Source organism: Battus philenor, unplaced genomic scaffold, assembly GCF_028537555.1.
Source record: "Battus philenor isolate CCGP_79_NKW_IND1 unplaced genomic scaffold, ilBatPhil1.0.hap1 SCAF_3, whole genome shotgun sequence".
NCBI lineage: Eukaryota > Metazoa > Arthropoda > Insecta > Lepidoptera > Papilionidae > Battus > Battus philenor.
This window is the reverse complement of record NW_027181693.1, coordinates 11,615,189-11,630,428: the sequence shown is the minus strand read 5'-3', so window position 1 is coordinate 11,630,428 and position 15,240 is coordinate 11,615,189. Positions and strand designations below refer to the sequence as shown.

Below are 15,240 nucleotides of genomic sequence, written 5' to 3'. Positions count from 1 at the left end.
AATTTTCAATTATTATATTATTATCGAAGTAAGCTAACACCGGCTGTGAATGCTAATCTGCTGAGACGAGCCGGCCAGAAACTTAACAGTTGTTTTTAAATGAAATTAACAAGTTTCGATGACATTATAAAATCAACCATGCAAATGAGTCCACAAACACATCAATTAACCCAAAACTCTTAAATGCTATGAAAGATTTATTTAATAATATCAATTTAATTTTAGATTTTAAACTAAGAAAAGGAGGGTCTGAGATCATTTGTCGAATTTTATTATAAATGCTTAACTATACTATACACCTTAAACAACTAACCAAATAGTCATAGCCTAAAACATAAAAATAAACAAATTATAAATAACTTTAAATTTTAGTTTTCTCTTGTAAATACGCAAGCACTTTCCTGTACTAGACATAAGAAAAAAAAATTGTATACAAGAAAAGCCTGTAGCGTGACTCGCAGCTGGGAGAAGAAAGATCCTTATCAAATAGCGACTATCTCCCTCCCAACTGCCTGCGCTTTGTGCACGTAAGGAAAAAATACAATTTAAATAATAAAAACCAAAAAACACAAATTAGAAGAGAAGAAAAAACAAATCAGAAAAATACCTAAACAGCTCCTGTAGCCGAAAAAAATATAAGATCTTTGAAGAGAACTGAAGACATTATATTGAAAATGAAATTAAAACATCTCAATTTTTGCAAAGATTGTCTTAAATATTTGATTTTTAAGAAAAAGAATTAGTAATTGTATCTGTACAAAAATTCTTTCTCGTTTTTACTCGTTTTATTTCGTGTTCGGGTAAAATATTTAAATACCTCTAAAAGAGTTTAGTACAGTAAACGTCTTCCGGTTTTTTAATTTGTAATCTTTCTGAACGTTAATTGTTTAAGCTTCCTTTTGTTCGTTGCTAGAGCAATACTTGTCGCTTTCCAGCGTAAGTTTTTTAACTTGCATATTTATTTATATGTTAGTATTTGTACAGAGTGTTATGTATTCTTGAGCAGTGGTAACCGTAGTAAAATGATTAAGGATCTTATAATCGCTGACTCCATTCGGTATTGTTGTTTAATGGCTCTTTAAAAGCATGAGGAACCTACGCGGTCCAATTTTAGGGCTAGAACTCAAAAAGATTTATGTATACAGCGTTTTATTGTCAGCACTCGATTTACGAGATGGAATACGATCGTACGTATCGCGTGTATATAAAACTACGTAGTTTAGTTACGTAATGACGACAGTTGTATTAAAAAAAATTGTATTGTTTGTTATATGAAAGGAACAAAGACAAAAAAAAACACGTTTTTACAAACTCTTGAAGTGGCATCTAGAATAAAAGCAAGGTTGTAAGTAGAAATATGTAAAGTAAGCTTTATAAAAGGGATGTATACAATAGATTAAACCAAAATTAACAAAATGTGTCACGACGAATCTTTGCCGTATATTGGCAGAAGATTTCAGGGTGCAAAATAAAAACAAAGTGGCCCCGTAAGGTTCGATTCTCAATGGCTCTAGTTTCGCGTTACGATGCAGTGTGGACAATGAAAAGAAGGGAAAGAAAACGAATGTTGCGGATTGAATTGAAATTTGTTGAATTGAATTGAAATACTCTGCCTATGTTATGTGACAGAAAGTAGACTCTATTGATATACTTGTTAACCTTTATAGAGTAATTTATTGTAGTTTCAAACGTCTTACAGCTTTGCGAGGGACAGATATTAAGAGGGCCCTCACGAAACTGCCCTTGAATCTATGCGAAGTTATTAGGAGATTAAAAATTGTCAATCTGTAAGAAGAGCTGTGCAAGGACCTCCACGGTCACGACTGCGTCGCTAAAAGCATATTACTGAGAAGGTGGATGTATTAATAAGTGATGCCTGTACACAGCTATCGCGGCGGTGCGTGACGGAGCAGGAGTGTCGCGCGATGCCGCCCCCGCCGCCCGCAGAGTCCAGCCAGCCCGCGCCCAACATCCGCGCCTACAAGATACTTAATAACACCTGCGTCTACATCTGCCCCAGCGGCTACATGGAGGTACCAAATATAATAACTATAACTAAAAATAACAGTAAATAATTACCATTACCACCATATAATAATACCCATTTGTTAATGTTATTTTCCATTGAAGTCACAGTAATCTTCTTCTTGTTTCTGTTTAAAGTCGACGCTGTTAGCCTTGTAGGAATATTAAATCTTCCTCGGTCACAAGGCAGGTACAGCTAAAATTACAATTAATTCAAAGTGATATCACATATGAACATTAAGAAAAAAAGTCCATTTAATAGAAACTTGTACATAATTAAGTTCCCACATAATGACATCCCTTAACTTAAAATCAAGCTCCGAGGTTTGTAAACGCTTCCGTGATTGGAAATGTCACTAAAAGATTTAACGAAGTGGAAAAAGATTATCTCTTATCTGTAGTAAACAAGTAATTAATTTTTTTCTTACACTTTGATTGATGATTGTTTCTTGTATAATTTTTTTAATGAATTTTTTAAAAGAGCAATAAAATTACTAATGACTTGGAAAATGGCAATAATATATATTTAATCATTAATCATGTCAAAAAAGTTTTAACAACTCTCAAGTGAAACGCCTCGAGAAACTTATCTGTCTGTTGATTGGTCGTTAATCGTTGATTAATTGCAAAATTAACTTTGTATTTTAGCGTGTTAACAACCTAAAATAAAACAGCGCTGAACAAAACATTAGTCGTGTATAAAAATTGATGGGCCTTTTGAAAACTAAGCGATGTCTAAAACGACATCTGTTTGATTGTTAGAGGAAAGCACGGACCTCTTATATCTAGGTGCACGTGTTTTAAACTATGCATTGGGTGAGAATCTGAATCGCGGTTTTAATGCTGTTCATATATTTCTTCTCTTCAACATATTATTCACATAGATCATTTACAGTGACTAACTCGTGTACGTATCTGAGAAGGGCCATTTCAAACTCAGTCGGATTTTTTATAGCCACTCTTACAATACTCTTAATACAGTAGTAGAGAAATTAATTGCCAAGTTTCATTATCAATTACAAAATTCCTACAGATTATAATAGGATTTTTACCAAGTTTTAGTCTAACGAACTTCTTAAATTTGTAGCATAATAATTTAGAGACGATACAATATAACCCTTTTGCATTGTAATACCATACACGGTTGTCCACAAATTTAATAATTAAATTAATAATTGAATTCAAATTTAAAATACGCTACATCTGGTTCGGAATAGTGGTTTGCTGAAAAGAGACTGCAAAACACTAAACCGCTGTTTTTTTTAAATGAAATCTTACAATTTTTGATATTTACATTATAATAACATCCTTGCAAATGACAAGATATTTCTATCAACTAAAAATCCTTCATTGCTATTATAAAACTATTTAATTTTAATGCTTTAAATTTTAGATTCAAAACTAAGAAACGGAAGGCATATCTAGTGGAGCTTTACTATATCTGTACACATTTAGACATATGAAAGATTTGTTAACTTATTGAAGACTAAATTTATTTTTATTTCTTGTTTTTATCATATGTCTTTCACTATTTTTTAAGTGTTTATGAAGTTAGAGAGAGATATACGTATTTATATTTTCTTTATACATACTATAATTTGTTTGGTGCGGTGCGGTAGGTGGGTAATGCGCACAACGGCACGTGCCGTCCGTGCAGGCCGGCGGGCTGCGTGCGCGAGTGCACCGGTGGCCGCGTGGACTCTGTGGCGGCGGCCGAGCAGTTCCGCGGCTGCACACATCTCAAGGGTTCGCTCGAGATCTCCCTACGCGCTGGCACTGGTGGGTACCGTTTAGTAGTGTACTTGGTATGGTAGTATAGGTATACTTACTGATAAATACTAAAAGTTTCCACCTACATACTGACTCATCACGTATCATTTCTCGGGAACCATAAGGCTTAGAAACACGTATATGGTAGGTAGGTACTTGATCGAATCAGTATTAAAAAGATCCACTGAAGGACCAAAATCACTGCGGTGTCTCGAAAAATTGCTCGTCTGAAGTGGGGGCGGGACACGTCCGTGCCCGTGCAACCAAGGGCAGTTAGAGCTGAAAGTTCTCGAGTAGCGACCACGAACCGGTTAACGAGGCATGGGCAAAGCCTCCCACTAGGCGAACCAACAACTTAATTATTGTCGCGGTCGGTCGCAAGACCGGTCACTGTGGCGATCCTTGGGGGAAGCTTATGCCTTGCAATGGGCTTCTATTCTTCGATGAACGATTTAATTGATTGAGTGGCCAAAGATTACGAGTTAAATTCTTACATTAACAATAAATCAAGAAAGCAGGGGCAGCATTGCGGATGACATACGCTTTCATTCATTTATTTCGGCTGATATTAATGAATGAATGAATTTCGTTTGCCGATTAGAGTTCACCTAAGAACGGGCTTTACGAAGTATTACCCGCAAAGGATTGAGGAGTCATACATTAAACTCACAAAGCGAATAAGGGTCAGCTAGTATTTAATATGGTAAAATAGCATACATAAATCCAAAATAATTACCGGGTATAAAGTATTTAAATAAAAATATATCGCCAAATATGTTGCGTTGGCAAGCAGTTTTTTTAAAAAGCCACAATGCACAGAACATTATACTGGAATTTAGGATTAGGTATTTATTTAATATTTTAATGCGTGTGACTTAAATTTTTTCAACTAGCCTAATAGTTTAAATTTGTTATTTATACTATGCAGGCAACACGATGGCAATTTTAGAGGCATCCTTGGGTGAGATCCGCGAGATTGATGGCAGCCTGAAGATCACTCGTTCCTACCCGCTGGTGTCGCTTATGTTCCTGAAAAACTTGCGTCGCATTGGTGGCCTTGCTGGCGATAACAATATGACTGATAAGTGAGTCTGTAATGTGTTCTTTTGTTTATTATTTAAAAATAATACTATTTCTTAAACTTCCTCTAATTCCTCATTGCTGTCAAGGACCGCAATCATAAGGATTGTAAATACAGTCTTGCGTAACTAATTATAATTAAACAGGAAAAAGATTGTTATGATCCAAATATTATGGATCTACATTTATTTCCCGTCTTTTTGATAATCTTGTGAAACATGTCAATGTTAGTTTTTGTGATCAGATTTTAGTTTGGATAATACTAATTAAAAGAATATTTCTTCATTTTATGATATTTATTATTCTTTTTATTATTCTTCTACTGTATGATATATCTCTAATATTCATAATTCTACTTTTGGTTAAAGTATACATAAACAATGCAAACTTCTACTTTATCGCAGGATGCAGAGCCTGTACATTTTCAATAACCCGAATTTGGAGATGTTGTGGGATTGGTCCGTGCACAAGTCGATCGAGATCAGCCGCGGGAAGCTGTTCATCCACTTCAACCCGAAACTCTGCTACAACCAGATCTTGCCACTCAAGAACATGACGCGTGATCCCATTTCAACTTTCGAACAGATTGAGGTCTCCGTTGACAACAACGGCGATCGGGCATCTTGTACGTAATCACTTTTTTATGTATTTATTGCATTGTAACTTCACATTATACGACAGTCAAATAATACGGTTTACTAATAAGTCTTTATTCTTATTTTTGTTCTTGCATAAATCACATAAAAACTTTGTTTATTTGAGGGGTGACAGAAAACAAAACATAATAATCCCAGTTTTCATTGAAATAAAGTTAGCAATGATTTGTAAGAACACCATAAACTTCGCGCGTTGGCGTGTGGTTCAAATTGTGTTTATGCCTGTTGTTAAATAGCCTCTGAAATTGAAAGTTTAACTCAAATCGTGATATTTATATTAATAAACAGGCAATGTTTATTAATATAAATTACTAAAGTCAGAAAAAAACATGACACATTTCTGGTACGCAGATTGAAAGCCGGCACGATATTTCCAAATCATGATATTTTCATCAAATCTGTTCAGAACATGATATTTATTACATAATAGAAAACATATTTCATAAGTTTTTTCAAAGGCAAAGTAGTTGTCGGTTTTTGACCTTTTATGAAAAGTGGCATGCTCGAGAAGAATAATCTGTTAAAAAGTTCATATCAAAATCTGATTCATCTGTAACGAATTACGTGTTTGATGTCTTTCTTAGCTTGCCAACTTTACTGTAAGTTTTTAGACGAACAAAGCTCTTATAAAAATTTTAACAACTATTTCAAAGATTTTTTTTTAAATAAATTTAAGTCTAACAAATGGTAATAGTATAAGTGCACTGAAACATTCAAATACTGTCTTTACCGCTTAAAACCGCCATCGTAGTTTGCCATCGTTTTTACGTGTGTTAGTAGTATACGCTAGGAATATTTTAATTTATCGATGGTCTGAAGACGCGACGACCATAAGATAAACACTTCCCAGCCGTTGGAAGGCCAACCGTCATCGTCAGAATTGAAGTCGGCTCGCTTGTATCACACCAGTCACCAACCTCCGATCATTCTAAATAGAAGCGTTGCATGAGTTTCTCCCAGTGCTAACGTTTTCTGAAGTAGTATTAACGAAGCCCGATAATATCAACTGACTAAGTCGTGGTACAGTCCTCTCGGGCGCACTTGAGACGGAATGCTAAACGGTTATTATCGACTAATGACAGCCTAATCCGACGTACCCTCGTGGGGCCTAGTCGCTCCATGAAACGTCTGCCGAAGCAGCCTTAGACCTTAGCAGCCTCCCAATCCGATGTAATTGTAGTTAACCTTAAAATAAGTTCTATGCTAAGTCCCCATGGCGTTACCATCGCCGTAATATAAATCAGGTAAAAAAAGACGCTCACGGAATCTCGTACTGTAAGATGTAAGACTGTACAAAACCCTCTTATACGACTGATGTATTGTCAAAAGTTCTCCAGTAATTGAAGCTAGTCGTTAAGAAATAGGTTAATACTTTACCTACGAAATCGTCAATAACTGTTTAAATTTTTGTTTACTTCATGTGTACAGTTACATAACATTATGTAATAATAATGTATTGTAACGCGTGCAAGCTGAAACTAGTAGTTAAACAATATCATCTGACTGGCGCCACGCTCATAAGGCGCTGTCACTCAAAACGCGCTGCGTAATCGCGTATTGTTTGCGGAATGTAATATAATATTTCAGGGCGTCGTTATACACTCAGCACTATTCACTGTACACAAAGCAAACCACAGACGCATTATCTTACGCTCGCATTTTTACAGTCAAGATAGAATGCTTTGTATATATTATTTATCTATTTATATCTGCCAAATAAAATATATTTAATGCGATAAAATGTGCAATGAAAATTACAAATTACTTTACTTAAAGACCGAAACGGGTTTTCATAGAAATGAGTCCAAATACCTAAACAGTGGAATTCAGAAGAAAAGGCTTAAGAGAATCTTGTATGTACAATTTTTTTCTGTGAGTAATTCTTATAAATTTATAAATATTTTACACTTAACTTTACTTACATGGCCTATTGATGTAAGTTAAAATAAATTTGATATATAGTGAAATAGTAGCTTTTAAGAACGACTATTTTCGCACACAAACTGTGAGTATCGTTTGGTGAATATGTATGCATATCGTTTTCTGTGAAATATATATGTAAAAACAAAAAAAAAATTGTTTTTATAATTTTTTGCTTATATTTGCCAAATGACTAGGTTAGAGCGCCATATTAAGAGTGTACTTACTGTTGTGATATGTGTAAACCTACCATTTTTGCTTATAATAGGACCTTCAGTTTATAGTTAAGACTGAGAAACGTTTAAGTAGAAGAAGATCAGAGTTAGGTTTTCTTCCATGCGGCAGCATACGTGATAAAATTCTCGTAAAAGTTATAATTTTGTTTATATTAGTTAATAACCTTGTTTGATTTTTCAGGTTTCCAGGATGTGTTAAAGCTAAAGGCCAGCCAATTAGGGCAACGATTGGTGGTCCTTACATGGGACATGTACTGTTCGGAGGACAGCCGTAAGATGCTTGGATATTCCATCTACTACATCCCGGCTGAACATAATGTCACACTGTACGGACAACGTGACGCGTGTTCTGACACGTAAGTTTTTTTTAACAAGATTTTTAATTAAATTGTGCTAAGACTAGATTTGTATTTTAGGTACTTATCGATCATCCCAAAACAACTCGTTCATAATACAACAATGCTTAAAGATGAAGATCTTTGACCAGTGTGTGTTGCTGGTGATGACCTATGAATCCAAGGTGTGGTCATTTACGATGGGTCTTATAAGAAAACTTAAGGTCACCTATGAGCATCGGAGAGAGCTATGTTTGGAGTTTCCGTGCGAATTCGAATCGATTGTAAGAAGTGAGGTCACCGACATAACTCGAAGAATTGCTCGTCTGAAGGTGCAATGGACAAGGCATATCGCTAGTGCAATCTATCGCCCTTGGAGCCGAAAGTTTCTCAAGTGGTGATCACGAGCCTGCAGATAGGACATGAGTAGGCCTACACTGGGTAGATCGACGAAATAGTTAAGGTCGTTTGGAATCGCTGAATACGGGCAGCTTAAAACCTGTCATCGTGGCGATATCTGAAGGTGGCCTATGCTTTGCACTGGCCATCTATTGGCCGATATGATGATGATGAAGATTTGATATAATACAAGAATAATTGTGATATATTTACGAAAGGTTACAGACACTGTAATTTCGATGTGAAAATTGATTTTTGTTTGATTTATAGGTGGAACGTTCTGGACATCACGATGGACGACGTGCGAAGTAACGCATCGAAGCCCGCAGCGAGTACTAAGAACGCATTGAGCAACCCTTGCGACAACCTGCAACCGCACTTCTACCTGCTGACTCCTCTCATTCCGTTCACGCGCTACGCGGCCTACGTGAAGACGTACACCACGTTGCAGGACAAGAAGGGCGCCCAAAGCCCCATCATATACTTCAAAACCTTGCCCGTTTGTAAGCTCCCTTTTGTTTTATTTGTTACGAATCTATTATATTAATCTTCAAGTTAAGAGTGATGGTGAAACATTGACAAATTATTGCTTATGAATATTATTTACTAAGTTCGCAGTACTAAAATTATTTACTGTGATGTTTATTTTTGTCGCCAAATAATATGGCCAAAATATTACTGTGACCTGATACTTGTAAAATTTCTAGGCCTGGGGACATTTAGTTCTATCTTAAGTGCTTTTGTGTAATAGTTTGTATTTCAATACCCTTGGTAGGAAAGTGTAATAGGAATGGTGTAGAAATCACCTTCAGGCGGAAGTTTTGCACCACTTGTTGTGCCTGGAGTAAACTAATTATTTTGGAATAGCAAAATAACATGAATGCATTTGGTTCCAGCTCCCAGCCCGCCGTTAGGATTAACGGTGGAACTACGGACGGCACATTCGGTACAGATTAACTGGTTGCCTCCCGCCATGCCCAACGGAACCATATCTATATACCATGTGGAGATCCAAGCCAACAGCTACAACCGACCCACCATACTAGCTGACAATCTCAACTACTGCAATAATCGTATGTATGATAACACACATAATACGCTTTTTTGAATGTGTGTCGAAGTTTGCAAATCATCAATATGCCTATTTAAACAAGAATAAAACTAAAGAACGACTTGATCATTTCGGCTATTTTTTATATTTTGTTAAGGTACAAGGAAAGTTTTTTTTTTTTTTATAGAGAGAAAACATCGTGAGGAAGACTAAAACAACACTTATATTTTAACAAATAAACACAGAATATTTACAACACCCGCCGACAAATATTTGACGCTAATCAAAACAAATGCGTCTTCGGTTTATCATTAGTACGCCCTTAAGTTGATTAGTTTATATGTGCCTGCCCAAAGTCCAAAAAAATTAAGGTTATAATGTAGTACAGGTACTACATAATATAAAATTATAACTTTTAAAACTCAACAGCAAGCGCGCTATCGAACATGATAACAGTCCGCAACGAAGAGGCGGCAGACAGCGGGGAGTCTTCCGCAGAGGGCGGCGAAGGGGCGGGAGCCACGGGCGACGTGGCCGGCTCCTGCGCCTGCGCACCGCGCCCCGCCTCCAGGATCAGCTCGCGTGCCGAGCAGGAGCGCATCGACAGTATTAATTTCGAAAACGAACTGCAGAATCATGTAAGATCACCGGCATATGGTTTTTTGACCATTTCTTTATTATTTCAGCCGCAAGGCGTTTACTGGTGGTGTATGTCCAGACCGGTTGAAAACGGCCTGCGTCCACTGTCTTCCGACCGCCTTAACAAAGTCATCTGTCCACCTCAAGGGCGTCACGTCCAACGCTGCAATTACCGGTCCATGGTCTCCGCTCCAGAACCTTAGGGCCATAGCGGCTATCTGTCCCGCGCGCTATGTGGACTGCGCAATGCTACTTCGACTTGCCAATTTGCAAGGCTACATCGGTCACTTTTGTTCATCAGCGTATCTCTTCATTTCCAATTGAATCTTGTGAATAAATCCCGAGTATAGCCCTCTTCATGACGTTAAGCGACTGTTAGTAATAATTCCCAAAGTGCTAGACCATGTTTCTGCGCCGTAGGTCGATATTATTTAAAAAATGATAATGAGAGACGGCAGTTAGCTCTTTTTTATCAGTACTGATTTAAAAAGAAATAATGGATTAATAGAGCATTATCAAAAAATATTTTTATTTATTTTGTTCATTCCATTCTAGGTTTATGTGAAGAGCGATAGAAATAAGTCTGCTAAGTCGGGAGGCGGTAGAATAAAACGAGCTATAGACAAGGAGCTAAACAGTATGTTGGTCATCCTCAGCGGTTACAACAAACCCGAACAAGGCCTACAGTACTTCAATTCCACCGACTCTGAAGGTAATACGCGGAACAAACTATACGCGAACATTCTATTTTAACCCACTAATATGAACGTCAACTCTCTGCTAATTTGTCTATGCTTCACCCCATTAAGCTTATCGGCATCACCGCCATCATCACATCCATCTGAACATTCTTATTTCAGTTAAATGCAGTCGCATCGAGCCTAACGCTTGCATCATTAAGGACAATACTACAGGTTAAAATTAGACATCTCTTTTGTAATTGTGAATACTAACGCTGCATGACTATTTTATATAATTGGTACCTAAATATAACACGTGGTCACAGAGCATCTTTTAAAGTGTTAACAACATCCATTTTGCTATGCATGCTCTCTATCACGTAACATTTACTTGCATGTATCTTGTTTTTTCTGTTTATTAGATAGATATGCACTTTTATGCTTTATTTAGACCGAACGAGCTTGATACAATGCAATGATTTTTCACCTTAGTCTTATTTTCACTTCTGTACATATATATAAAGTTAATACACATTTGTTTTACCAACATAAGTACACGCAGACTGATTACAAACATGGCGTTAGTGCTCTGGCAACCCTTGACAATTGAACAATGTATTACATGTATATACAGTAATATACCGCCTCTCAATAGTACGGAGGTATTGCTATGTTCCACAAGGCACTGTTGCTTTTAAAACTACTTGGTTACCGAGAAGTAATGTCTCAAGGTGGTGGGAATTTTATTTGGAATTACAAAACTTGTGGGTTGCATCTTATTGTTGCTGTGCTTGCATCACCATTATTCTACTCATGGTAGAAATATTTGTATTATTATTTAAATTGTTGTATTCAAATCAAGAAGTCTTAAGAAAATATAACTTATTTTATAACTTTGCCTTTATAAGAAATTAGGAATTATGCAAGCGCCACAGCAAATCAAACAAGAAGTAATTCAAAGAAATATGTTTATTAAAATTACCACATGTGAAAAAAACACAGTACAAGTAAAAGGTTTTAAAAAGCACACGAGTATGTTTAAACTGTAAATTATAAAATAAATGCTAAAAATATTGCTTTGACACTGTCCTAATCGGTAAACCTAACAATATTTGAATACACCAAACCTATCAAAGACACTGAAAAACAAACCTGAAAGTTATTGAAATAGAGTCGTTTTCTCTATGAACAAGCTAACATTGTCAGGGTACGTGAAGTCGGTGTACTACGAGCTGGACGGTAACACGCGGTCGCTGCTGGTGGAGAACATGCACCACTTCACCTGGTATACCGTCAACCTGTGGGCGTGCCGCGAGAAACAACCCTACGAGTCGCAGGAGAACTACAACGAGACCTGGTGCTCCGGTCGCGCCTACAACACCTTCCGTACTCTTGAACTTCGTGAGTGATGTCTTTAATAATTAAACATACATTTTATTTATTTATTTATTCTTTTTACCATCGAACATAAAAAGAAAATAACAATTATTTTAATATACATATTATTTATACGCCAAACTTTAAATTGTTATATAAAAAATTGTGACTGACACATGATAAATATATGAAATAACTCCTCACGTCCAAATTTCGTCTTCAAAAAGTTAATAAATCATTCATGGAAGTTCGCATATGTAATAAAGTTCTACGACATATCTCAGACTTTCCTTTTTGTACAAATCTTGTAATAGCATTCAAGAGTTTTTAGTTCATTGAAATATATCTCGTTTGAAATTGAAACATGGAACTTTGGCTCTATATATATAAGCTGATGAGCTACACATTTTTTTATTATTATTAGAATCTATTGTATATTCCATTGAAATTAGCGTCCGTGCCTTTGTTTTCACATTTACATTAATTATTTCCGAAATTTCATGTGCTATATATTTCAACCCTTTAAAGCTTTTACACCTATAAGCAATCAATTTGTATATAACTCTAGGACGGGTGTTCAAACTTGTAAGTACTATCACTGACCGTACTAGTACTAACCGTGTTTATAATTAATTTGGACGGATATGAATCACTTGTTATCTTGAATTGCTGAGCATAATAAATATTGGCCATTTTGTTTGTTATTGATTCCTAAAATAGTTTTTACATTTATTTAAATTGTTCACAGCGAACGCCGATGTAGTAAAAGATGTCCGTGCTGAAGTAATAGTGTCAAATAAAACATTACCTGAAGTGAATGTAACCTGGAAGCCACCGGAGAACCCCAATGGATTCGTGGTGGCTTACAACGTGCATCATTCGCGTGTCGAGGACAATAGTCAGGTATTTTTTAAAATAATTAGATTTGATTCTGGTCTTTATCAAATTGAATTTTTAAGCGTTCTTCTCATAATAACTCACAAGTGTAGTGTAGTGTAACTCACTCTCTTATTTATTTTACATACTATTATAATTATTAGTTGTCATTAATATATTTATATTAAAGGCTTTTTATCTTCCTTTTTTATTCTTTTCATATTGATTATTCATTTTTCATATTATTTTCATATTATATTTATTTACTTCACCTATCTTCATTCTATGCACCGCTCAAACTGTTAACTGGTAAATAAGCCTTCCGCATTAAGTTCGCTGTTTTACATAAATTGTATAAATGTTTAAATAAGTGATCGCTTTAAATGATTTGAAGTAATAATAATATGTACAAACTATTTCTTATAATAAAATGCATAAATAACTTGTAGAAATAGATGATATAGACTAATCCGAGTAAAACTCTATTGTACTTCATCGGTATCATTTTAACACAGGTTGTCCCCTGATGCACAAATGCTACTGTACGCTCCCACTGTCTGCCTTCAGTACTAGACTTGTGTGACATCCGCAGTTTTATTTTCACTTTTTAATGCTTATTATAATACAATATATTAATCATGTTGAATCCATTTGTTATTAGAAAATGTTAAAGTAATTGAATGAAAACCCAACTAATTTTACAGTAAAGAAATAATGTAATGGAATATATGTTACATATAGTCAATTTGAGGACATGTTCAACAATTTTAAGATGAAAAAGCTCTAAAGATTTTTCTGAAAAACCTTATAAAAGAGGCTATAATGAAATCCATATAACATACGTATATATAAGAGAAAATTTAATCCATAAGTACAAAACATGAAAACAGAAATTGAAACTAGGAATAAAAATTAATTTAGTAACTATTCATCGCTACATGATAACAAGCGTGCACGTTTATTATAGACTCGACCAAAATGGTATCACCAGTACATACGTCGAATAAGTCTGGCACAACTGTTGGGTTTGAAGAATTTCATTTGTTGTCACTGGTCTCTGTAATAACCGAATTTAACAACAGAGAATGTTAACGTTAGCGGCTATCTTTTCGGTTTCTCAAGTTCCTTATTTAATTCTTGATATCAAATTACACAAAATTTAAAGTTTAGTTGAAATTGTAATGCAATTAATTTCGTGTAAATAATTAGTTGGGTGTAAATGTAATTAATTTACATTTACACCGATATTTTCCATTGTTAATTTTATACTGTAAACTTTGTTGATGTACCTAAATATATTTTTATGTATTGTAAATGCGTTTGTTCCGGCAGGCACAGGACGTGGGCCTGCAGAGCTGCATCACGGCGGGTGACTACGAGTCGAACGGGCGCGGGTACACGCTGCGCAACCTCGCGCCCGGCAACTACAGCGTGCGCGTCACGCCGCTCACCGTGGGCGGCGCCGGCAACGTCTCCGCCAACGTCTACGTCTTCATACCGGTACGCATTGTCACACGCACCACACTCAAACAAAACGTACCGCGCGCCCTAGTCAGAGTACAACAATAGGCATACTTCTTGTAGGCGTCATTTCATAAAATCCATTATAAATTTTCTTTAATATGCCCCAAAAAAGATTCTTGTCAAGTTTTATTGTTATAAGAGCTTAGTTTTAAAATAAGAATTTTGTATAATTCGACTTCGTACCTGTACTCGGGTTCCAGGTATCGTGCTGAGCTATTTGAGTTCGTCTTCAAAGCTCCTGGTCGCAGTTTTATTTATATTGATAAATAGATAAATTGGTGGTTGATATCATTCAGGAGCGGCGGTCGGAGTCGGGGTACATGTGGGCGTGGGGCGCCGCCGCCGGCGCGCTGCTGCTGGCGGTGCTGGCGGCGGGCGCGTGGTATGCTCGCCGCGCGCTGCCCTCGCCCGAGGGCAACAAGCTCTTCGCCACCGTCAACCCGGAATACGTGTCCACCGTGTATGTGCCCGATGAGTGGGAACTGCCTCGCACTAGCATCGAGTTCATACGCGAGCTGGGCCAGGGCTCTTTTGGAATGGTACGAACTTCAAAACTATTAATATACTTATATAATCTGAAGTAGACGTAAAACCTCTCAACGGGTAAATGTAAAGCTCCTTTGCTGTCAATAATGTATGGAACGGTCGCTGGTTGCGGGCAGCTCAAGACCT

The 15,240-nt window shown here is 36.4% G+C and overlaps 1 protein-coding gene across 6 annotated transcripts in view; it reads left to right on the top strand.

Annotated features, from left to right (window-relative positions):
- Positions 1-15,240, top strand: part of LOC137927018 (insulin receptor-like) — a 91,227-nt gene that overhangs the window by 67,586 nt on the left and 8,401 nt on the right. For 5 of the 6 annotated variants that reach the window (XR_011107728.1, XR_011107727.1, XR_011107726.1 and 2 more), the window contains 14 exons: positions 1,887-2,033; positions 3,645-3,804; positions 4,724-4,880; positions 5,280-5,500; positions 7,869-8,043; positions 8,692-8,924; positions 9,318-9,494; positions 9,902-10,110; positions 10,667-10,823; positions 10,972-11,025; positions 11,998-12,192; positions 12,917-13,071; positions 14,377-14,544; positions 14,865-15,107. Coding sequence is in view for 3 of the 6 variants with exons in the window: in XM_068770789.1 (XP_068626890.1) it covers positions 1,887-2,033; positions 3,645-3,804; positions 4,724-4,880; positions 5,280-5,500; positions 7,869-8,043; positions 8,692-8,924; positions 9,318-9,494; positions 9,902-10,110; positions 10,667-10,823; positions 10,972-11,025; positions 11,998-12,192; positions 12,917-13,071; positions 14,377-14,544; positions 14,865-15,107 (2,451 nt within the window). In the remaining 3 variants the exon portion in view is untranslated. The remainder of the gene's footprint in view (positions 1-1,886; positions 2,034-3,644; positions 3,805-4,723; positions 4,881-5,279; positions 5,501-7,868; positions 8,044-8,691; positions 8,925-9,317; positions 9,495-9,901; positions 10,111-10,666; positions 10,824-10,971; positions 11,026-11,997; positions 12,193-12,916; positions 13,072-14,376; positions 14,545-14,864; positions 15,108-15,240) is intronic. The other variant, XM_068770787.1, reaches the window with a different exon arrangement.